A 25,830-nucleotide genomic window follows, 5' to 3' on the forward strand; every position below is an offset into this window, starting at 1 on the left:
AGGTCAGGGCTCCTGGATCAGTGGCTTCTTCCTCTTCTTCATCATCCTGAAAAACAAACAGGGTTAACAGAACTAATCTGACATCTGAATTTGATCAAATTAAATACCAGTTTGGCAAGACCAATCATCCTTGTCTATGTAAGAATAAGGTGAGTGATGCAGGCGCTTGAGGAGCTTCAAACTGTCTCATGTTGTCATCATAAACTGGTAGTACAAATGACTTTATCTCCCATTTGAAAACTATTGTCCATTCAGCTTAGATGTTTTTCACTTCACTCACAGTTTGTTGAAGCTGGTCTTCCTCTACCACATCCTCCTCCTCCTCTTCCTCATCGACTGCCACATCTGGATCTGAGTCCTCACTGGAGTCGGGGTTGGCGCCTACATGGGCTGAGGAGAGATTGAAATAAATTACAAAAATCTCAATTCATTATTGATATTTAAATTACTATTATAATACTACTAATAGGGTAATGTTTCAGTTTCTGTAGACATTTGTAGATTCAAGGAGAACTATGTAACTTTTTTTGTGGTGGGTTTGCCATCTGCTTCTCTCCATGGAGATGTTATATATAAAAGTAACAAATTACTGTAATGCATTGCTTTTATATCAGCAGAAATGAAACGCTGGAGGTGCGCCCGCATAGGTATGGTCCTGGTTTAGTCCTGGTTTAGACCTGGTTCAGTCCTGGTTCAACTCTGGTTTAGTCCTGGTATAGTCCTGGTATAGCCTTGGTTTAGTCCTGGTTTAGTCCTGGTTTAGACCTGGTTTAGAACTGGTTTAGACCTGGTTTAGACCTGGTTTAGTCCTAGTTCAGTCCTCGGTTCAGTTCTCGTTCAGTTCTGGCTTAGTCCTGGTTTAGTCCTGATTCAGCTCTGGTTTAGTCCTGATTTAGACCTGGTTTAGTCCTAGTTCACTCCTCTGTTCAGTCCTAGTTTAGACCTGGTTCAGTTCTGGTTTAGACCTGGTTTAATCCTGGTTTAGTCTGGTTTAGACCTGGTTCAGCTCTGGTTCAGCTCTGGTTTAGTCCTGGTTCAGTCCTCAGTTCAATCCTGGTTTAGATCTGGTTTAGTCATGTATTCGACCTGGTTCAGTTCAGGTTTAGACCTGGTTTAGTCCTGGTTTAGTCCTGGTTCAGTTCTGCTTTAGTTTTGGTTTAGACCTGCTTTAGTCCTGATTCAGTCCATATATGGCGCAAAAGTTTGGCATCTTCGCAGTTCTTTTGATGAGAGTAAGTTAAAAGTGCTGTAATAGTCATGTAATGCCTTACCTTTTAAATGCAGTAATATTGTAATATAATAAATTACTTTGAAATGACAGTAACAAGTCATAAATAACACATTACAGTTTTGAAGTAACTTGCCCAACAGTGCCTTTTAAGTAAAAATTGTGTAAATAAGTACCTTAATTAACACATTTAATTGTTTTTTAAGCAAAATGTAGTCACTAGGTATTTATTTTTAATGTTAAATATCTATATTTTAAACAACATATAAATCAGGGGGTCATTCACTTGTATGATAAACTCTTAGTGAATGAATGAACCATTTTAACTTTTATGGCATAATTGTAATAAAGCTAAGGCACCTTCAAATTTGACTAAATAATTACAGTAAACGTTGCTTTTAGTCTATTATTTCATGTTGAAATAGTGTGAGTTGAATGTAGTTGTCATGGTAAACGTCATCATTGATAACATTAACTTTGGTGACGTGTCTCTGAGCGTGACCCCTTTTTACTACAGCGCACGAGCATCCCAATTCAAACTCATTCAAACTTTTTTTTCCCACTTTATTTGCCAAAAATGTTCATTTAGTTACACAATTCACAAGCGCTCCGTGGTCCTTATACTCTTGGTTAACGGTAACTACTTCAAAACGAGCGACAGTACCGAGATTGAATTCATTCCAAGTTGTGCGTAAAAGTTAGCCAAATGCGTAAAACCAACCGATCCAACCATACAAACAATAGCATAACAGTATAAATCATATACAGTATTACGATTGCCATAGAAGTTTTTGCATGGACAACTGCCACGTCAATATGTTATCTGAACGTTCATAACCTTTTTCAGCGACTGCACAAGAAACAAAGTTAGATTTTGAGAAGTAAAACGTAACTTACCGATAGATACCAATCCGCAGGGAAAGGCGAGGAGGAAAAGGAGCAACAATTTTGACCCAAAGTTGAACATTTTTCAGACTCGGTTGTAGTAAGTTAGTAACACATCAGCATTCGGGAGAAAAAGGGGACAGAGGAGTACACGGGGGCGGGACTAGAGGTGGATCTTTGCGGGGATTGGACGAGACGAGAAGCGGGGGGAGGGACCGCAGACGTAGAATTTAAATCATTATACATTCACCTCGTCTGGCCGCTAGATGTCACTGTAGTCACAAGATTTACGCATGGATTTACGCAATAAGGTTGGAGTTTCAAATCACGGCTTGCATAGCATATTTATGTCAAGTTAACGTATTATTTTTTGTTTTCTGCAGGATATTTAAGATGATTTAGAGATTGATTTTAATTCTAATTCTAATTTCCAATCCAGTTTAAAGGTGCACTGTGTAACTTTTTGTTTGAGTGTCCGCCACTTGCTTGTTTCTAAGGAGATGTTATTGTTTTAGTTTTTTATTTTCCACAGTTTGGCATTAAGCTTATATCTCCATGGAGACAAACATGTATCTCAACCAGACCAAGTAAAAAAAAAAAAAAAAGCTGTAATTTAATAAATAAAAAGAAATATTTAATACTATACTGTGTAACTTTCATAGTGGTGTTGTTGTTTCCTTGAGCAAGACACTTGAATGTTGTGTGTGAGTGAATAGTACTTAGAGAGGCTAGTGGTACAGATGGGAAGCCACAGCTCAGTCATTTAGGTCAGTGGTCCCCAACCATTTTTGTGCCACGGACCAGTTTTATGGTTTTATATCTGACAATATTTCGTGGACTGGGGGGCGGTGTATGGGAGGAGGCGCAGTACCCGGTCCGCGTGGCACAGTTAAGTCCTGATTAAATCCTATTTTAGACCTGTTTTAGACCTGGTTTAGTCCTGATTTAGTCCTGGTTTAGTCCTGGTTTGACCTAGTTTAGACCTGTTTTAGTTCTGGTTTAGTCCTGGTTTAGACTTGGTTTAGCCCTGGTTTAGACCTGGTTGAGACCTGGTTTATTTCTGGTTCAGTCCTGGTTCAGTCCTGGTTTCGTCCTGGTTTTAGCCCTGGATTTAGTCCAGGTTTAGTCCTGGTTTAGTCCTGGTTTAGTGGCCCACATGGTGTACGGGAGTGGGGATTCACTCTTTCACGGCCCGATACCAAAGAACCCACGACCCAGTACTGGTCCCTGGCCCGGGGGTTGGGGACCCCTGATTTAGGTAAATTAATAAAAATGAACTCTTACCCCAAAATATTTTTATTACACCATAATTAATTATACATAAATGAACAAAACAACAATTGTATATTTGATTCTGTAGTTTATAAGACACAGTTTGTGCTGTGAGCTTTTTGTTCCATCAAATGTGTACTATTCTGAAAAGAAGCAAACAGTATGTTTAAATCAACCATGTGCGCAGTTCAAAGTGATGCATTTTAATCCTGTATAACGAAGTGGACTAAGCGAGCGTGATGTCATGCATAGCGCTCAGCTCCAGTCAAATGAAGCTCACCGAGGCTGCCAGTTGTAGTTGCAGATTTGGAGCTCCGTATTAGGAACAGGAATTTATTTACAGACAAAACAGTGAAATAAAAACACCAGGATCATGTAGTGAAGGTTAATACGAACAGTTTAAGATCTTTTGAACTATGAGTAAATTCCACAAAATCACTGAAGGCTCATTATTAAACTTGTACTGTGCAACTTTTTGGTTGGGGTTCTCTTTCTATAGATATGTCATTGCTCTGCTTAGAATGTTCCATAGTATGACATTAATTAGCTCTACCTCACATTTATTCAATTACAGGTGGTTTTATAGGTTCAAAATACCTAGAAAAACAGGCAGTCCACCACGTGTGCAGTTCAAAATCCACAGTATGCATTGTACTTTTCTGACTACTTGCAGTACTATAGCTCTAGGCATGTGGTCAGTTTAATACAGTCAGGTGTGAAAATACAGACCTTCTGTTGTGGTGGCACCAGAGACAGAGAGGCACATTCACACAGCTCATTTTAAGCTCTGGTTTTGAGACTGTGGTTTGGCATCCTGTTACAGACTATTTATGGTGCTTATTGAAAATGAGACCTCATTTCGTTGAATTTAAATCGAATTTATTTGACATTAGATGTGGTTCAGTCCTGGTTTGGTTCTCAATAAATCCTGTCCTGGTTTAGTCCTGGTTCAGACCCGATTATTTTTGGTTTAGTTTTATCCTGTTTATTTTTGGTTTTGACCTGACTCAGTCCCAGATAAAACTTTCTTACTTTTCACACATACTTTTTCATTTTACTTTTCAAGTCTCATGTACAGAATATTAAAGTTTTTTCAGAGTAGTTTTCAAACATAATTTTAATCCTGTTTGATGAATGTATTTGACAGTAACAGTACTCTTACTTGAGTAAAAGTTGTGGTTCTCTTCTCACTGTGAGTAAGTGTACAAGCCATGGTGGAAGGTGTCAAAGTAGAATTGATTTTAAGATTTTATTGTTTGTTTTTAAAGCTTTGAATGGACTGGCTCCACAGTACATCTCGGACCTCATCCAAATGTATACCCCTGCACGCGCTCTGAGGTCCGAGGTCCAGCTCCAGCTCAGGGTGCCTAAGACGAGACTTAAAACCAGAGGGGACAGGGCTTTCTCTGTGGTCGGCCCTAAACTCTGGAACGATCTGCCGCTTCACGTTCGAGCAGCACCCACAGTGGAGAGTTTTAAATCTCGTCTGAAGACCCACTTTTATTCTCTGGCTTTTAACACCGCGTGAGTTGTGTGGTCCTCTGTGTCTTTTATTTATTTTTATGTGTTTTTATTGGTTTTACTGATTTAATTTATTTATTTGTTTATTTATTTCTATTCTATGATATAGTTTTATTTTTATTTTACTGGTTTTATATTATTTTACTAGTTTTATTACTTTAAGACTAGTATTATTTTAGTAATTTACTTTATCATCTTATTGTTGTTATTTTTTATGTATTTGTGCAGCACTTTGGAAACAGTTTGTTTGTGAAATGTGCTATATAAATAAAGTGGATTGGATTGGATTGGAAAGTAAAAGTAGTAAAGTACAGCATAAATTTGAGGTATGTGTACTTTACTTAAATAGATTTTACAGTGAAAACTTTTTACTTTTACTTTACTACATTTGAGAGAAGGTATCTGCAATTTCTACTCTACTATTTCTACTATTGCTCAGGACTGAAAATTAAAAAAATTTTAAATTTTTTTTTATTTTCAGGAGCCTGCTGAAAAGACTGAGTGAGGGTTAATTTTTTTATTTGTAGTCTGAGAAAACAAAAATATATTTTTCAAAACCACTGCATTTGAAGCTTTCTTAGATCTCAAAATGTGGGCAAAATACTTTTACTTTTTACTATTTAAGTAAATTTTTAAACAGGTACTTTTATAATTTACTGTATATTTACGTCAAAAAAAATTTTTTTTTTATACTTTTAATTGAGTTTTTTTTTTTTTTTTTCTGTTGTAATTTAATATTTCCAACCCTGTCTACAAGTGACAAAAGCTTTATGTTGCTAATATGAAATTATGTGAACATTTTTGTTTCTTGCTCTCCTTTTTCTTTTCTTTTTTTCTTTTTTCCTTTTGCTTTCCCTCATTTGTGTGGTCTCTGAATAAATATAAACTACATTTTGTTAATCATTTGCCTCATATATAGTCAGTCTAGTCAGAATAGTCGGCATTGTTCATTTTTATCTGGGTTAAATATATATGTTTTTGTTATTAACTTGCTTTGTTAATTGCTTGTCAGATCTGTGGACCCTGCTCACAATAATAATTCATCTTTTTCAGGAATAAAAATATCTGTGAATGAATAAAAGCAAGATTTTCATAGACCACTCCAAGCAAAGAAAAAAGTTAAAGCATACCTTTAAACGACCCAAATTTTGCTATTCTCTAATATATATTCTAATGTTTCCTCATCCCAAACAGACCTGGAGTTGTGGTTTGTTTCTTTCACGCATGTTTAACTTGAAAACTACCACTATATGACATCACAAGTTGGATCAGAGTATTTTGAGCTTTGGAGATGTACACAGACTACTCGATTAAAGGTGTGAATGACGCAACGAATGAGGTAACAACATTTTAACACAACTTAAAGCTCACAAGAGTCAAGTTTGCGTAATATAAGACCTTTAATTAAAATAGAAATACATTTTATTTTCACTTGTCAATCAGAACAGTCAACAGTGTCCATGTATTATCACCGTCAGTAATTATTAATATCGTTGTGTGTTTGTTATAAATAGATGACGGTGCCACACTCTTTTGCATTTATGTGTTGTGGTTTTTGCAGCAGCACACATCCTGTCTCAGCTCCACTGCACGAGGCCACTGCTCATGTCTGTATACACTTTTTGTACAGGTACTACATGACACTGGTACACGTAAAGACCTAGACATACTCTTATTTCATTATACTTGTTGGAAAATGATATGCTGTGATGGCAAAGATGGTTTTATAGATATTTTGAACATAATTGTGAAAAATAATTGCTCTGTGGTTGCAAAGTCTGTTTTGCGTCAGAGATTGTAAAGGTGTAAACCGTGTAACTTTTCTGGTGAACTGGTCTGTCAGATGCTTTTCTTCATGGAGATGTTATTGCTTCATCTGGAATGTTTCACAGTATGGTGTTTAAGCTTTCTATCTTCATGGAGACCAAACCAGATCAAGATACATGTCAGATCTGCGGAGAGGCAACTCCGTTCACAGTCAGAATGCTTGTTTTTCTAGGGATTTTTGAGCCATAAAACCAGCTGTAACTGAATAGATGTAGGGTAGAGCTGTTTAATGTCATACTGTGGAACATTCCAGGTAACAGAAACAAGCAGGTGACAGAACCCTAACCAAAAAGGTACAAAATGCAGCTTTAATGTTTAGGATATGAATTTTCTTAGTAGTTTAGTTTAAAGATTTTCACTCACATAAGAGGAAGGATGTAAAAGTGTTTATTTTGCCTAAATGACTGAAAGAGTATTGATATATATATGAAAGAACAAATCATTTGTTAAGGATCATTCAGGTTTAGCCTCCTGTCACTGAGCCTGAATCATTCTTAATAAACTCGTATTTTCTCATTCTGATTTAAGGCTTTAAGGTTCATGCATTATGGAGGTGAATAGTGTGTTGTTATTGACACTTAGTGAACTTCACACATTATTTTGCAAGACTTTCAAACCACACTTACATCAGAACCACTCACCACACCATCCAGACTCACCCTTATCACAATAAACATCATTGTACTTTGCTGTGACCTGGATTAAACATGCTCTGCATTGTGCAAACTTTGTGACGCTTATCTCCATGGAGATACGATTACATTACCATGAATCTGCCACAGTGTGGCATTAATCTTTGTATATCTGCTCAAATCCTGTTTCTGTGTGCGCAAAAATCTCGTAAACACTGTGCAGTCTCCATAGATCTGACCTGTAAAAGACCTACAGGTGTCACCTTAATTATTTATTTATTTATTTATTTACTTATTTGTGAAGGGACAGTAGATATTAATGAACATTTAAAATATAAATATGTAAAGATTATAAAGTTGAAAACACTGAGGCACTAAAAAAGTACAAAATAATTAAAAGACTTTAATACCACATGGTGAAGCGCTTCGGTGTGATTTGAACTTTATCTGCCATGTGCTATTAAAGGCTTTTAATTATTTTGTACTTTTTGAGTGTCTCAGTTTTTTCAACTTTGTATTTGAGACTGGTCCCTACACTGAAGAGCACTGAAAGGACAATTCTGCACAATTTCTGTACATCCAAGCAACACTCCTGCCCCCCAAACATCAACCCAACAGCTCATTTCCATCTTCAGTACCTCAGCAGGTTCATGTCTAATCTAATCATGTCTACAGGACAAAGAAAAGTACAGCAACAATCACACAAAAGCACTTAACACCAGCACACTCACTGTACACTCACTGTACACTCACCATACACACAATTCATTTCAGACAGTTCATTTGAAGTTAGACATAAGGGCTAAACCAATAACCCTTCAGTATAAAAGTGTCATTTTGGTGACATATTTGACCATTGAACAGCCACTGTTTGAAAGCTTTAGAAAATGCTGCAGTGTTGAGAGAGTTGCTCTCGTAAATGAGCGCCTCTGTGCTCCACGTCTGACCTGCTCCACAAACTAAAGCAAGTTCTGCTAAAGCACCTCTCACAGCAGTCAACTCCCCTCATGTCCGCTTTGAGTTTCTTTTCACAAACTCCTTTAGAGAAGCTGGAATGAGATTATTTGTCAAGTTTTCTGCAATAGTCTAGACTTCTTGTCTGTCTGTCTCCATGGAGATAGGTAGTTTAATGCCATACTGGGGAACAATCTCCGTGGAGACAAGCAGGAGGTTACACTGGTTAAGAGTTTATAAATGTAAAGTTCAGTAGAATATATGTTCAGTTTTTTTTTTTTTTTTTGCCTTCAGCACGGTGGATGTGTGACAACTTCGAGATCTTGTTTGGAGTCCTGGTCTCAGTTCTTGGAGTTTCGGTGGCTTTAAATGTTTACTTCTGCGCAGCAAAACATTGTTCAGGTAACACTATCTTTCTTTTACATTATCATTTCAATCATTTCATATGCTGAAAATTCTTTTTTTTTTTTTTTTGGAACGGATTTAGGGAGAAGAACCAAAAATGAATCTAAAAGAAGGTATGCAGTCTGAGCAGAGAAAAATGTGAAATATATATAAAAAATAATTCTTACAATATTATAAGATGTTTTTTTTTGGTTGTTGTTGTTTGAAGTCGAACCAAGAAGCAGATGGAGGAGAACCCTATCTATGGAAACCTGACATTGTCAAACGCACAAACAGGTAAGGATCCTGTCTTATTCATTTAACCATATTTTCGTAATTCCATATTTCAGATTTAAAAACTGTGAGCGGGTTAGTGTGTATAGTATAGTATGAACAATCCATTTAATAGAAGGTTGTTTTTCCCCAGTATTCATTTATGTCAGATTTCTATTTCTATTTTAAGGTAGGAAAAAATACAAAGATCTAACAAATCAACAACAACAACAAACCAAATATTTCATTTCATTTTATTTAACGAGTTAATGTTTGAGAGCTAAACTGATTCTTATTTACAAGAGAGCAGACGCACATTTATAAACAGACAAAACAGACAGAACAATTAGAAGGAATATATTCAGACAACAAAGGCAAAATAATGTTTCAGTGGGAATACCTAAAATACTACTAGTAGTAGTAGTAGTAGTAGTAGTTTATTTCTTCAGTCATGTACTTAATACACTGTTATAAACATTTCACATCAAAGTAGTGAAGTCACGTCTGAATGCCTGACCCTGTTTACAAATGACGATGCCAAGAATACGACTGTCAGCAACTTGGAAAGTACAGAGAAAAAAATACATATAATACTACTACTACTACTACTACTACTACTACTACTACTACTATTACTACTACTACTACTACTACTACTACTACTACTACTAATAATAATACTGCTTCTACTACCAGTACTACTACTACTACTACTACTACTACTACTACTACTTCTACTGCTGCTGCTGCTACTGCTACTACTCCTACTACTACTACTGCTACTACTGCTACTACTACTAATAATAATAATTATAATCATAACAATACTACTACTACTACTACTACTACTATTACTACTACTACTACTAGGCAAGGCAAGGCAAGTTTATTTGTACAGCACAATTCGTACACAAAGTAATTCAAAGTGCTTTACAGAATAAGAAATACATTAAAATCATAATAAAAACAAATCAAAACATAAATAATCATGAAGATTAAAATTAAAAAAGAGAGACATAAATTGGAGAGAAGAGTGCGGAATGAAAACCTTTCAGTTATATGCACAGTTAAACAGAAATGTTTTGAGTCTGGATTTAAACAGCGTCACAGAAGAGTCTGTCTCACATGTTCAGACTGTTCCAGGTTTTAGCTGCATGAACCTGAAACGCTGACTCCCCTTGTTTAGTCCTGACTCTGGGCACCAGCAGGAGGCTGGTCCATGAGCTCCTCAGAGTGTGAGATGGTTCATATGACACTAACATGTCACAGATGTACTTTGGTGCTCGGCCATGGAGAGCAAGCAGAGCTGCTTTAAACTCTATTCTCTGAGGCACAGGAAGCCAGTGCAGAGACCTGAGCACAGGACTTATGTGCTCGTACTTCCTAGTTCGAGTAGGGACCCGAGCTACTACTACTACTTCTACTGCTGCTACTACTACTACTACTAATAATAATAATAGTCCTTATGAGTTCAGTACAGTAGTTCTTTTGAGTGAACTCTATTCCACTTCCAGCACCTAAGAAAAAATATTTTTTCCTTCAAAATCATCAACATTTATTTTCTGCACTAACCTGCTTCTGTATCTGATCTACATTTCTACATTATTATCTTACCGTCTCTGTCTTTGTAGTAAAAATATGTCTTTAAATCATTCTAGCGTTCTGTATCTGCTTATAGAATTAAATTTGTTTTATTTGTTAGTTTAAAAATGCTTTTATTGCTTTTTAAACTGTCATTCAGACTATTCCATAAATCTACTTCTCTAACCGATATACATCTACTTTTGATGTTAGTCCTGGGCTTATTTTTTTAAATACTCCAGTTCCTCTTAAATTATAACGAGTCTCTGGGTTTGAATCTCTCATGAATCCAGTCAGGGAGCATGTGATGATGAACCTTCTACATTCAAATACATGTTGAAATCACGCTGTTTCCTTTCAAATAAAGAATCATGATTTGAATGTGGAGTCACTTTTGCACAGTGCACAGTCAAGAGCAGCTCTGTCTGTGGTGCACACCGTCTGCAGGGCAATGAGCGTGCTCTGTGTGCTCAGCTCCTGTCTCCACAAAGCTCCAGTCCACAAAACTTCACCAAATCACATCTGTTATCAAGGCTCAACAAACAAACACAGAAAATGATCTATTTATTTATTCTGTTATCTATTTAGCAGTCTATTGAACCAATAAGAGTCACCCACATACAGAATTGGAATGTGGAACAAAGCACAAAGGGCTCCGTCAAATGCTTTTCTTCCTTTTTTCCATGGATGTTCTTTCTTTGTCTAGAATGTTTCACAGTGTGGTATTAAACCTTTCTATCATCATGAAATTCAAAGCAGGTCAAGCTACAGGTCAGATCTGTGGAAAGGCGACGCCGCTCACAGTCAGAATGCTTGTTTTTCTTGGTATTTTTCATCTATAAAACCACCTGTAGTTGAATAAATGTAAAGTAGAGCTGTTTAAAGTCATACTGTGGAACACTCCAGAGCAATGACATCGCCACAGAAACAAGCAGGTGACAGACCCTCCACCAGAAAAGTTACACAATGCATCTGGGTTAGGTATCTGTACTTTAGTTAAGTCCATTTTATGATGGATACTTTTTACTTTTACTTCACTACATTTAAGAACATATATCTGTACTTTCTACTCCACTACGTTTTAGATCTGGAATGAAAAGTAAAAAAACTATTTTCCTTTATGGTCTGAAACCATTTAATTTGAGTTAAAGCCACAACTTTGAGCTAACAAAAAATAAGAAATCAATTGAATCTCTTAAAATCAACAAAATTCTTTATAAAAATCACTCCATTTGATGCTTTAATTGTTCTCCACAAAATTCTTTTAATTTTTACTCTTAAAGCACATTTTTAAACCTGTACTTCAATAGATAATAATTACTTGCTTAGTAGCTTTTTTACACTTTTACTCAACTTCAGTAATCTTTTACCCCTGTATCTGTAGTTTTACTTGAGTGACAAAATTGAGTACTTCATCCACCACTGCCCAGGCAGTATTGTTAATGTTAAAGCCTTTATGATACTTTTACTCTTTACAGACACTGAAACTCCCTTCACTTCCTCTGTGAGAAGAGATCAGAGAAGAATCACTGCAGTTTCTCAGGTACTGCTTCATTATGTACTATTCAGTATTTACTAGATTATAGTACTATACTGTGGTCATACCGGCTTGTCGAAGCCCGATTGTGTCAGATCTCAGAAGCTCAGCAGGTCCGGGCCTGGTTAGTACTTGGATGGGAGACACTGGGAACATCAGGAGCCACGTGCGTGCGTGCGTGCGTGCGTGCGTGTGTGTGTACTGATGGCACAGATTGGCAGTGGTGCTTCTATCAGTCAGCTGTGGCTACAATAGTAGCTTACACCACCGGGTCTGGAGTGACTGAATAATACTGTGTAAAGTGTCTTTGTGTCAAATGTCTGTGAAAAGCCCTATGTAAATAAAAATTATTTACTGTTATAGAAATCTAGAACATTCTGATCACCTATAGACAGATAGGCCTATTTTAATTTCATTAATTTTTCATCATCATTTTTTTTTTTTTTAGAATCTATGAACCAGAAACTATAAACAGAATTGAATTGAAAAGTAAAACTAGTGTTCTTGCATGGTGAGGTTATTGCTTTAACTGAAATGTTTCACAATATGGAATTAAACTTATCTATTTCCATGCACATCTATTTCTACACAGAGTAGATGTGTGCATAGGCAAGCCCTCACAGGACTGATCCAATATTACACCAAACTGACTTGTGAGCTGTAAGCCATGTTATAATGTTTCTTCCTCAAAAACAGACCTGGACTGTTCTGTTTCAGTCACACATGCAGATGTTTGAGTAACTCTTTATTATTAGTCTCTAAAGCGAAAATCTTTTGGAGTTTAAAGGTGTTTGGAATTTAAAAACACAGTGGAGTGTTTTCTGTTTGAGAGAAGAACTCAGTGTAAATGTGCAGGGTTTGTGTTGAACATGTCAAATGGAACAAAACACAACTCCAGGTCTGTTTGTGATGAGGAAATAACATTCTATACAAATACAGAAGACCAGAAAATAGTGTCATATAGGACCTTAAATAAAGTGCACTGTAGCTGAATGTAAGAACATAAAATAGTTAGGTTTAATGACATACTGTGGAACATTCCAGGGAGACAACAGAAAACCCAGTAAAGTGATATATAGGCCTATTGCACATCCAGTAAATGTTGTGACTGCATGCTGGGTCCAAACACAAAAAATGTGCAAAGGAAAAAACAGATCTGCACTGCACTTCTTTGGAAATCTGATGTCTGAAGAAGCTCCAAAGAACTGCAGTGCGGATCTGTTTTCTGTTCTGCACGACTTCGAAGGACTAAACATTTTATTTTTAGATATTTTCTTTCAATTTCAGTCTTTTCATGTTGCTTTGTTTTCCAAGGACGAACCAAACTGCGTCAATATTTCTAGTTCATATAAATACTTTTTTTTTTCTTCTCTCTGATAGGACTGCTACGCTAACCTGAGCCTGCAGAGGGCGCCGTTGAGCTGTGGCCCCAGCGCTCCTCCTCTCGACCCCGCGGACTTGCACTTGCATCTGGACTTGGAGCATGCCCCGTACCCGGAGAAAGACCCGGATGACGCGGAGGTCCGGTCGGCCGTGTCGGACCTGTACGCCTCGGTCCAAACCCGAGCCAAGATCCTGCGGAGTCCAGACAGCGAAGAAGAATACGCCAATCACCTATGAATATGGCGATCACGTGACCCTCATCCCTCGTTTTACGTATTTACAGAATGTCTCACTCATTTATTATTAATGAATGTCACGAACTATACATATTTACATGATAATCTATATATTTTGTTTTCCTGTAAAGAAATAAACTTTTTTTTTTGGTGTAGCTACTGGTTTTCTAGGTTATTGTCATTAGAAGAACCTTATTCATAGTTTAGTGTCATTTTAGACCTGGTTACTTATTTTAGTGCCATTTTAGACCTGGTTTAGACCTAATATAGTCCTGGTTTAGATCTGGTTGTGAGTGTGGACACTGTGTGGGTACTTGGTGTGAAAAATTTGAGAGACACTGGGCTCTGGGAGAAATGTGACTGGCATCTTGCAATTCCAAACTCTCTATGTGCATTATAATAAATAAAAAGTGAAAATTATTTGCTGTTACTTAAGTTATTATCTTGGGCTTGGGCTTAAATCTCTCTCTTTTTTTGAAATGGTCACCCTACCTGTGAAAACTGTTTATTTCTAGTAAGATGTATTATATGTCCTATATTGTATCTGAACTCTGAAGTAAAAGAAGTTATAGATTTTCTTAGGAATGCTACATAGATAAATATACATCAAAACATGTATTGTCTGGTGAGCTCTATGGTCTGGTTCCAGATCCTCCTGCTTCTGTTCTTATAAAGTGTGAGCAGGAGGTGTGGATGGTTGGGAGTCTACATTTTCCATGTTCACAAAAGGAATGAACTGCGTCCACTCACATACAGTATGTGCTAAGTTTTCACAACTCCACAGTGACAGTGCAGCTTCTTATCACAGAAAACATATGGATAAGACCCAGTGAGTAACACGTTATAAAAGTAACAGATTAATAACAGATTGTAATACATTGCTTTTTGCTGTAATGATTGGTTGATTGATAGCATTTATATAGCGCCTTTCAAGATACCCAAAGCGCTTTACAGTTCATTATTCAGTCACTCCACACTCAGTGGTGGTAAGCTACTACTGTAGCCACAGCTGCCCTGGGGCAGGCTGATGGAAGCGAGGCTGCCAATCTGCGCCATCGGCCCCTCCGACCACCACCATCGCTCACGCTCACAGCACTTTCATACTAGGCAATATGGGTGAAGTGTCTTGCCTAAGGACACAACAACAGTTTTTTGCCACTGGCGCCCCACTGTGGCACCTGGAATGCAGTAATATAAGCCACTACAGGAAAAAAATAGTAATACTTTACTTGGTACAAATGTCAGTAATGCGCGTTATAATGCTTGAATGAAGTGGTGGGTTTTGCATTTTTCTTCATACAGATTTGTTAAAATTATTGCGATATCCGCATTGGTGAGACGTCATCGTTACGGTTCTGAATGTCGGGACTGACCTGGAGGTGCGCCTGCGTAGACAGTCGAATAACCACTTTGAGGACACCCTGCTCCACGGGCTCGGTGTTCTCTCAGGGGCGGTCCTAGATTCCAAGTCCTAGTCCAAGATTAGTCCTGCTATAGACCTGGTTTAGTCCTGGTTTTGTTCCTGGTTTATTCCTGGTTCAGTTCTGGTTTAGTCCTGGTTCAGTCCTTCGTGCATCTTCGCACAGTTATTTTGGTGAGAGTAACTTAACTACCTAAAGGTAGTCGTGTAATGTTTTACATTTTAAATGCAGTAATATTGTAATGTAATGAATTACTTTGAAATTACAGTAACAAGTCATAAATAACGCATTACAGTTTTAACCCTCTCAGGCTTAAATTTATTTTTAGCATCAGGAAAAATCTGATATTTGGGGAAAATTATAATATGGGGTAGTAATATACAATCCTGACTTTTTTATCCTTTGTAAACAAAAAAAGTATTTTGCACTTCTGGCAGGCCGTTTGCGTGTAGTCATTCTTGCACAGTCTGCATCATCCACGTTTATCAGCATGGATGGGAGAAAAGGCTCCTGAGTAAAAAAAGCTCATAAAATATGGATGTGGAGTAAGTAGGTAATTGGAATTTAGCTATTGCAAATCTGCAACGCCTGCCTGGAGAGGGTTAAAGTAACTTGCCCAACAGTGATAAGACTTGTATTATTGTTCAGAGCTGATGATGCCTGTCCAAAAGAAACAACAATTCCCAAGTCCATGAAAATCTGGATTAAATCGCAGGGTAAACAAACAGGAAGTATTATAGCATGCATGGAAAAATGTCCCTTTTCTGGTAGAAGGTCTGCCACCTGCTGGTATCCATGGATATGTTATTGCCATTGCTAGAATGTTCAACAGTATGGCAATAAAGTTACACACTTACTTATGCACTTATATTTATTCAAATCCAGGTGATTTCGTTACTAAAAAATACCTGGAAAAGTATGAAATTCTTACTATGAGCAGCCTCACTTCAGAGACACCTCAGAGATTCCTCATGTAACTTTGACAATAGCTGATTGTCTCCATGGACATAGTGTATAGTTTATAGTGTAATAGCATACTGTGGAACTTTCCAAACAAAGCAATGACATCTCCATTTAGACAAGCAGGTGGTATAACCTCCATCTTTGAACTGTTTGCACCCTCATTTCAGGCAGAGTAAATAATGACACTTCATGGAGCTATACTGCCTTTGCACCCTCAGTCTGTTTGTTAGAAAGATGTTTGTGTAATCCCCAGTCGTCCAGGTATGATGCACAGCAAAAGAAATATTCAATTCTGTCACCTCAACTCAAAAAAAGATATCTTCTGTCAGTACAGGAAGTGCTCTGCTGTGTTTTAAAACTCCAAACACCTTCCACTAGAATCATTTGAATAATAATAATTTGAATAATCTTTACTGCACTAAAAGTAAAAGGAGCTGTTAACATGAAAACTATTGCTTTCATGACATCACAAGGTGGAACAGAGCATTTTGAGTTTTGGAGATAGACTAATAATAACAGGTTTACTCAAACATGTGTGAATGAAACACAACTCCAGGTCCATTTCTGCTGAGGTAATAGCATCATAACATGTCTTAAAGAGAGAAGAAGAAAAAGAAGACCTTTAAAGATGTACTATGCAACTTTTCTGGTTGAAGATCTGCACCTACTGGTCACCATGGACATGTTATTAATTAAGTGTTATTACATTTTAACCTCATTTTAAAATGTTTGCACTTTCATTTTTGACAGACTATATAATGGAGGAGTATTGCCTTTTCACCCTCAGTCAGTTTGTTAGAAAGATATCTGTGTAATCCAAGGGCGGAAAGTGACATATTACATCTACTCACGTTACTGTAATTGAGTAGTTTTTATGAATAATTTGTCATTTTTAAATAGTTTTTGAAATAGGTAATTTTACTTTTACTCAAGTATATTTTGACCCAAGTGTATTTCTTCATTACATTGGAACCCAACCTTGTTACTGAGTAAAATCAGATTGATAGAGAGAGAGAGAGAAAAAAAAAAAGAATCTGCCAGAAAAGAAAGAATATATACTGTATATATAGTAAAATTTTCACTGTAGAATGTTCAGTCATTATACAGAAGCGTTAGTCTGTCTTGGATCAGTTTGGACATAGAGAGAGAGGTGCTCATGGACGATATTTAAGAAGAAGGTGCACTGAATAATTCTTGAGAGGAAAGAGAGGAAAACCCCTGGCCAAACCTCGGACAGTTATTTGTGCTCAAACGCAAAATAGAGAATAACATAATAATGCAAGTGTTAAAATAGTAAGTGTTAGTAAGTGTTAGTGAACTCATTTGTCTTTAAAATGTACAAAGTTTACACTGAACAAAGTTTGAACTGTATCACCTTAAAGTTGATTAAAACAAATTGTGCTGGATTAAATTGGATAAATTTATGACTCATTCTTTTTACATCAAATCATTCAAAGTAACTAAGTAACTTTTACTCAAATTACATTTTAAGTGAAGTACATTTTTACTTTTACTCAAGTAGCTTTTTAGATGATTCCTTTTACTTTTACTTGAGTAGGAATTAAGCAAAGTAAAGATACTTTTACTTAATTACAATTTTTCTGTTCATTTTCCACCTCTGTAATCCCTCAGTTGTTCAGATATGATCCACAGCAAAAGAAAATAAAATCTGTCAGCTGGACTGTGAAAGCAAAACTGTAAATCTTTTGTCCAGTTGACAGAATAGAATTCCTCTTTTACTCAATCAGATCAGTTTATGTTTGAAGGCCCGTTATCTTATACCACATTGTACAATCTCTTCCAACTGAGCAATTCACATTAATCTTATGACTAAAGTGCATCCTAATAAACGCTGTTGTCTAATAGCCAGAATTTGATCCTCACCTTAGCGTTTTTTCTTATCTCCTCTTCAAGCAGCCATAAAAGCACTGGATGTTAGGAAAAAGCAGTTCTTTGAGTGTCAACCTGCCAAAATGAAGTCCCACACAAGTCTTCAAGTGCGTCTCCCTGCACTCATTTTTGTCATGGAGATTGCCATGCTAGTCCTTTATTCTTTATTTGTCACGTACGATGACAATGCCAATGCCAAGCTACAAAACAATGAGACGAACCCAATGGACAACTCAATGTATCGAGATTACCCCTACTTCGCTGACGTCCAGGTGATGATTTTCGTCGGTTTTGGATGCTTGCTTGCGTTCTTCAAATTTTATGGATTTAGTGGTATGGTTTTTAACTTTCTCACTGCCGCTTTTTCAATCCAGTGGGCAATTTTAATCCAAGGTTTTTTCCAGTTTTACCACGATGGAAAGATTCACATTGGCATCGTCAATTTGCTGAATGCAGAGTTTGCATGTGCAGTTGTGCTCATTTCTTTCGGAGCAGTTCTTGGAAAGACTAGTCCAGTTCAGCTTGTGGTTATGGCTTTGCTTGAAATCCCAATTTTTGCCGTCACCGAATGGGCTGTTTTGAAGTATTTACGAATCACAGACGCTGGTGGTACCATTTTAATTCATTTATTTGCTTGCTACTTTGGACTTGGCGTAACTTTCGTCTTGTATCGACCAAGTTTGAACTCCGGACACCCCAAAGAGACAACCAGCTACAATTCGGACATTCTTTCAGTGATGGGCACGTTGTTTTTGTGGGTTTTCTGGCCATCGTTCAACTCCTCTTTGACCTTTAAAGGTGACGACCAACATCGAGCAGTTCTACACACTTTTATTGGTCTCAGCTCTTCGACCATTACAGCTTTTGCCCTGTCAGCGATGTTCAACAAGCGCGGTAAACTAACGATGGCGGACATCCAAAACGTCACTCTCGCAGGGGGAGTGACCGTTGGCGCGTCCGTGGATATGATGTTCTCCGGCTGCTGCGTATTCACTGGGGATTCTGGGTTGCACTGCTTGCTTTTTCGGGTATAAATACTTAACTCCTTTCATGGCGAAGAAATTGAGAATCCAAGACCAATGCGGCATCCATAATCTCCACGGACTCACTGGGATCATTTCATCAATGGCAGGGATTTGCGCCATTTTGCTTGCAACGGAAGAGACCTATGGACCTAGCTTGTATCAGATCTTCTCTCATCGCGCCCCACCAGAAGGAGATCCGAAACTACTCGAACTTCAACAGCTAATCCCGGGGCTAAAACCCGGATTGGGTCGCACGGCTAAAGAACAAGCGTTATTTCAGGTAGCTGCCATATTCGCGACGATAGGAGCTTCCATCGTGGGAGGGTTGCTAACGGGTTTGGTGATAAATTTGAAGTTTATGGCATCTCCGTCGGATGAAGATTGTTTTGACGATGAGGTGTTCTTTGATGTGCCTTCAGACTTTGACACCGGAATTATTTTCAAGAAGGAAGACGTTTTGGATGAGAAGGTTCAAACCCCGATGAACATGACAAAAAATCAATGATGTCTCTTATTAAAATTGTTCATGCAACATTATATCATGATTTAAACACTACCTACCATATTTTCTCATATTTTGAATATATCTTGTATATTGTAAACCGCTTTTTGTAGCTGTATGATGTTTGTGTGGAAATGCACTGCAAATTGAGTTAGAACTGGGAAATTACACTATAGAAATTATGAAGGCCACCTCCCACTTGCTGGCCTACTATTCATGGGTTTCAGAATGATGAGAAATTAGGACCATAGTGATGTAATTTTAAAGGGACAGTTCAGAATTTTGGACATAAGGCCTCATTTCCTAGTGAGCCAGAGTGTTGGAGACATGCGGAGACACTTTTTGAAATATTCCATCCAGTCCTTGTTTTTCCAGAGGTTACTGGTGCCTGGCTAGTTCATGTCAATGGCCAAAGTTATCCTGCCACTAAACCCACTCCACAAAACACCCAAAGCAAAACAGTTACAATGCCAGACTGATTGTTTGTGTCGAATAATTTTAGAAGTAAAACTAGCCTTGCATTTGAAGGATTTATATGTGAGCAGCAGCAGTGAGTTGTACTTCTTGATAGAAAGCTTAGCAGCGACGGACTGATCTATGACAAAATAGTCCCTCAACATGTGACGATTCATGTGATGCAAGGTTAGTTTTATTTCAAACATTATTCTATCAACACAGACATTTACATCAACAGTCTGGTGTAATAATAGATTGCTTAGAGTGTTTTGTGGAGTGGGTAAGACTGTTTTTAGGGGCAGGATAACTATGACCATTGACATGCACTAGCCAAACACCAGCAACCTCTGCAAATACAAGGACTGGATGGAATTTTTAAAGAAGTGTCTCCACACGTCTCCATCATTCTGGCTCACTAGGAAATGAGGTCCTATATCCAAAATTCTGAACTGTTCCTTTAAACAAATGAATGGATGCATAAAATGTATTATCTGTGAATTTTGGAGGACCAGAACTGACTTGAAAAATAGATCTTCAAATCTCAACCGGACTTTCCTGGTTAAAAGATTAAATACAAAATAAATAATATAATGATAATGTCTTACTCTGCATAGAAACTGCTAATCCTGTAGTTTAGATCTGTGCAAATATGTTCTGAAATGTGTATTAGCTTGTCAGTTCATATTTCAGTCTTTTTGTCAGTTTTTCTGTGCATGTTAAAATGTGAACTTTAAACTGAATCTTAATATTAAAACATAAATATCAAATCTAATCGGAGTTACAATCCTTCTTTGAAAAATTTCCAGTAAATAATTCCACCGAATTATAAATAATTCCCTCAAATCTTTCAGCTCTAGCCTATTCATAAATTTGTAGGGGAGTACATTTACTACATTAATATTCTTTTTAGATAAGAGATTTTAGTCAGCATGTGTCTTCTGTATTGGGATTACACAAAAGGACAATAACAAAGCTTTGACTAGTGATCCTAATATTCGTTGACGTTCCTGTTTAGGACTGATTGCCTTGGTATTGTTGTAAAGGATGCTATAAATAAACTTGGATGGATTGATACCAGAGCCTTATCATCAGTGTCATCTGTTTTACTCTGATAAACAATGTAATACTAAGAGCTGAGATTTATTAAACACACAAGACAATGAGACTAGAGTAGTTCTATGGATGATACAGTAGCAATTTGGAGTTGTCTAATCAACAATTTTTTTATTAACTAATGTTCAAAAAGTAAATGCACACAATGTACCATTATCCATTCATTTAAATTAACAAGATTTAGTCAAGTTCTTTGGGACACTGTAAAATGTGTCATTGTATTGTATGCAAATATGTGAACTGGTTCAATTAAAGCAGAGGTCTCCACCTTTTTTCACTACTGAGCTACCTTTATGAAACAAAAATGCCAAAGAGCTACCAATTTCAGCAGTTGCAATGAATGAATAAGAGGCTTTAGATGGAGAACAGTTACTGTAGATGCTTATAAAACATAAAACATAAACCATTATTGATTTATATATGTACCAAGTTAGGCATCAAAATGATAAATTTTTCACTGGTAATTAATCAAATTTAACTTATTATCCACTATACGCATTGTTCAAAAATCCCTTGGTGAGCTACTTGGGAGTGGGTGGAGATCTACTGATAGTTCCTGAGCTGCAGGTTGGAGACCCCTGAGATTGTGACCAGACAGAATCTTCTACTGCCTCTCTTTACAACACTTTACAGCTATAATTTATAATATGGTGTCCCGATTGTAATTCACTAATAATTTTGGACAAAATACACAAGCTGTGTGAAAATATCCTTTGTATAGAAAATCACAAAGAGAGACCTTATTTATAAAAACATATCATATGTGTTGTAATTCGGTTGAAAATAATTCTTTAATGCAACTTTTTTTTAATACCTTAAGGGTACTGTATAACTTTCTGGAGGTGGCACATCACCTGCATGAGTAAATGGAAATAGAATGTTAAAACCATACTTCACAACATGAGTTTTATATCATACCTCTTCCAAGATTTTCAGTGCAATAAACACAATCTAAACAACAATAATAATATTTTTTATTTTAGTCTATTTTTCAAGATTTACAATCTAAATAACAAATATTTGATTAGGAAAGTATTAAATCTTGCTCATGTGAAAAATTTACTTATTATGGGCTATTCATGTGTCCACTGTTGCACTCCCTTCTTAATTATGCAAATTATAGTCCATGTAAAGAAAGACACTGGTTAAATTCCACATTATTTGTTGTCCTTCACAGACCTCATTTAACCTTAGCTGTGTTTATCTGAGGTCAGCAGACTCCCTTGAACTGTAGCCTTCACATTGACACCATCTATACTGTACAGAAGTAGCCAATGGCATCAGCGCTGTTTATTGCTGGTGGTAGTATGTTCAGGTAAATAAACTTAAACAACTTTACTTTATTAGCCTTGAAAATATAAGGGGGGATAACTATATAATAGTTTAGTATATATAATAGTAGCTATTTATCAATAAGATTGTCAATTTTCTTTTGAAGATATGAGAATGTTGAGTATCTGGTTTATCAATTATAGTGAAAAAAAAATCCTGTTTATGTTTACTCAAGTCGTGAGGAGACAAAGAAACAAAATTACATTAGCGATGGAAACTACTTGAAGAAATAGCAATTTATTGAACCAATATAAAGAATGAGAGCTTTTCAAATGAGTCTGAGTAACAGCAAAGTTGCTGTTATTACTATATGCTGAACCTCTATGAGAGTACATTTACTCAGTGTTTCCCTTTAATAGAGAATGGAGGCCTTGCATAATCTACTTTTCTCCCCCTTAAATCTAAAAACAAGATGAAGAAAGCTATGCTTTCACAATATCATATAAAAGTAACAGTATTGTTAAAAAGAACCCTTTAAAGATTAAATACATGTTACATCAACATTTTATTCCAATAAATTCTAATAAATGTTTTCAAATAAAGATTATCTGTAGCCTCAGGAGAATATATGGGATATAGTTTCTCAAATAACATCTTCTGTATAATTTTCCTGCAGATTGTGTAGACTGGGATTATACAGTAGGACAATATGAAAGGTTATCAGTTAATCACTGGTGTTATCTGTTTTACTGTGATGGATACAGAGGTTTACAATGGGTTAAATGCTTCTGAGAACTGTATCAGTGAACTATTTGACCTATAGCCTATGAAGATTCAGTGCATTCAGTCACTGTGTGAAAAGTAGCTATGTGTAGCAAACATGTTCATTAATTCAGTTTAAGATTGTGATCAGACTATAGAGCTGCAATAAACAATTATTTCATTACTCGACAATACAGTGATTATTTTTTGATTAGACTAGTCAAAGAATAATTTAAATTGTGATTTTTTTTCAAACAAAAGCTGAAATGTGGTGAATGAGGGAATATTCACAAAAAAGTTTTATTGAAGAAATTTTAAAATGGTATATTTAGCCTAATAATGCCGCCGTTTGTATTAAACATTTTTTGGCATGTCTGTATGTAATATCAGTTAGCTTTTAAAAATGATCAAAATACAATAACTGTTAATGTTTTAATCGAAGACTAGTCATGATTATTCTGATGAATAGTTGCTGCCTTTTAGTTGTTAGTGCAAGATGCTGTTTCAGTTAAAACAAGACTAAACACACCTGGGTTGGTATGGTTTTTATAAATAACATTTTGAAAAGAGTGTGTACATTGTGCATTCTCATGTCAGTCATAATCTGAGGGACTACTGTCGCTGCATTTCACGGATTTCTGTATTTTGCCTAAACAAATGACAATTTATGCTGCTTTACTATTGGTAGGGATCAGGTTCGTCAAAAAATGTCATTGTCCTGTTTCAATCCTGGTTTAGAGTTGATGTGGTCCTGGTTTAATCTGGGATATTTCTTACATAAAACTGAGGCAAATCACTGGTTTTATATACATCTGCTGGGACAGAGGACATAGGGCTCAAAACTGGGACTGTCCCGGGTAAATAGGGATGTCTGGTCACCCTAGACCAGGGGTGTCGAACTCAAATTCACAGAGGGCCAAAATAAAAAAAAACTGGGACTGCCGTGGGCTAAACTAAATATTTACTGAAAAATTTCAACATATGCATGTTTTCTCTTCTTTTGAGATATGTAATGTTAAAGCTTTTCTTATTAAAATAAATGTTTAATAAGAGTTTTGCTTAAACATTGAATCCAGAACAAGTATAATATAAAATAAAAGTAGCCAGCGGGCAGCTGTAATACATATTTGATATGATCTCGTGGGCCAAATATAATTAAATCGTGGGCCAAATTTGGCCCCCAGGCCTGAGTTTGACATGTCTGCCCTAGACAAAGGTGCCTGGGGTGATTTTGTCACATGCAATAAAAAGTGATGCAGAAAGATACATATTTGTTCATGATTTTATTTCTTCTTTTAATCTTGACTTTATGTTTTTAACTGAAACATGGCTTGACAAAAACACAGGTCATGCAGTGCTAGTGGAATCAACCCCTCCCAACTTCAAATTTGAATCTGAAACACGAGCAAATAAAAAGGGTGAAGGAGTGTGTGCATTTTTTAGAGATCATTTGGTTACACACAGGTTGTCATTTGGGGTGTTTTCATCATTTGAGTATGTTTCCTTCAAAATGGAGCTAAAACAATCACCGTCCATACTCTACATCGTCATATACAAACCTCCTCAGCACTGTCAAAGTTTTGTTGATGATTTTACTGAGATACTTTCAGTTGTATGCACAGACTTTGATGGTTTAGTCATTACAGGTGATTTTAATGTACATGTGGATAATGTGTGTGACAAAAATGCCAAAGAGCTTAGTGTTGTCCTTGAAACTTTTGGTCTGACTCAGCATGTCAGTGAGCCCACTCACAACAGAGGGCACACTCTGGACCTGCTCATTACAAAGGGTGTAAATATTTCAAATGTCAATGTGGTTGATGTTGCTCTGTCTGATCATTTCTGTGTCTTCTTTGACCTGTCTGTTATTCCCAAACCACCGGCTGCTCCTACAGTTGTTCGAAGAAGACACATAAATGATAACACAGGTGCACTGTTCATGGAAATGATCAATTTTGAAATTGCCTCATGTTCTAATGTTGATGATATGTTGAAGTCTGTGACTTTGAGTGTTTTGAATGTTCTGGATGCCATCGCCCCGATAAAGGTTAAAATGGTTAAAGATAGGCAAAAAGCTCCGTGGAGGAATGATGACTCAGTCAGAGCACAGAAAAGGGAGTGCCGGAAGGCTGAGCGGAAATGGCGCAAGTCAAACCTCCAGGTTCATTATGAGATTTACAGAGGAACAATGCATATGTACAACTACACTTTGAGTAAAACAAGAGAGAAGTATTTTTCGGACATTATTGGTAATTGCAGTAACAACTCTCGTGTCCTGTTTGCAACAGTGAACAGATTAACAAACCCTCCAGCTCCACTGCCACTAGAACTAATTTCCACATCTAAATGTAATGAGTTTGCAGTTTTCTTTAATGACAAAGTTCAGGGCATCAAAAATGCCATCAATTCCACAACACAAAAATAACAAGCATGCACCCACAGAGACACTTAGAGCTGAATCACTTTGCACCTGTAACTGACAAAACTGTTTTTTAGAGATCGTTACCAGTCTGAGTTCATCTACTTGCTGCCTGGACATGTTACCCACTAGATTTCTAAAGTCCGTCCTCAACAGTTTACTTTCACCACTCACTCACATAGTTAACATGTCACTTCAATCTGGAACATTCCCAAATGCGTTGAAAACTGCGGTCATTAAGCCTCTCCTAAAGAAGAGCAGTCTTGATGCCACAGTACTGAACAATTTCCGACC

At 36.8% G+C, this 25,830-nt stretch overlaps 3 protein-coding genes across 3 annotated transcripts in view; 2 read left to right on the plus strand and 1 right to left on the minus strand.

Annotated features, from left to right (window-relative positions):
* LOC110171294 (translocon-associated protein subunit alpha-like) overlaps positions 1 to 2,267 on the minus strand; it is a 10,113-nt gene extending 7,846 nt beyond the window's left edge. Inside the window, exons 1-3 of the mRNA XM_020936987.2 lie at positions 2,126 to 2,267; positions 281 to 390; positions 1 to 46 (exon numbers count right to left, since the gene is read on the minus strand). The exon at positions 1 to 46 is cut by the window's left edge and continues 45 nt beyond it. Coding sequence (XP_020792646.1) covers positions 1 to 46; positions 281 to 390; positions 2,126 to 2,195 — 226 coding nt within the window. The 5' untranslated portion in view covers positions 2,196 to 2,267. The remainder of the gene's footprint in view (positions 47 to 280; positions 391 to 2,125) is intronic.
* Positions 2,268 to 6,493: 4,226 nt separating this feature from the next.
* LOC110171334 (signaling threshold-regulating transmembrane adapter 1-like) lies at positions 6,494 to 14,133 on the plus strand. Its single transcript, XM_020937036.2, has 6 exons — positions 6,494 to 6,627; positions 8,614 to 8,721; positions 8,807 to 8,837; positions 8,933 to 9,000; positions 12,036 to 12,100; positions 13,475 to 14,133. The coding sequence occupies exons 1-6, from the start codon at positions 6,603 to 6,605 to the stop codon at positions 13,712 to 13,714; spliced, it is 537 nt and encodes a 178-aa protein (XP_020792695.2). The 5' UTR covers positions 6,494 to 6,602; the 3' UTR covers positions 13,715 to 14,133.
* Positions 14,134 to 18,070: 3,937 nt separating this feature from the next.
* LOC110171283 (ammonium transporter Rh type B-like) lies at positions 18,071 to 19,517 on the plus strand. The gene is given in 2 exon segments (XM_020936973.2): positions 18,071 to 18,957; positions 18,959 to 19,517. Coding segments are annotated over 2 exon segments (1,446 nt in total).
* Positions 19,518 to 25,830: the final 6,313 nt, after the last annotated feature.

The sequence above is a fragment of the Boleophthalmus pectinirostris genome, unplaced genomic scaffold (assembly GCF_026225935.1).
Source record: "Boleophthalmus pectinirostris isolate CB_2022bp ecotype Guang Dong unplaced genomic scaffold, ASM2622593v1 HiC_scaffold_3, whole genome shotgun sequence".
NCBI classification, from domain to species: Eukaryota; Metazoa; Chordata; class Actinopteri; order Gobiiformes; family Gobiidae; genus Boleophthalmus; species Boleophthalmus pectinirostris.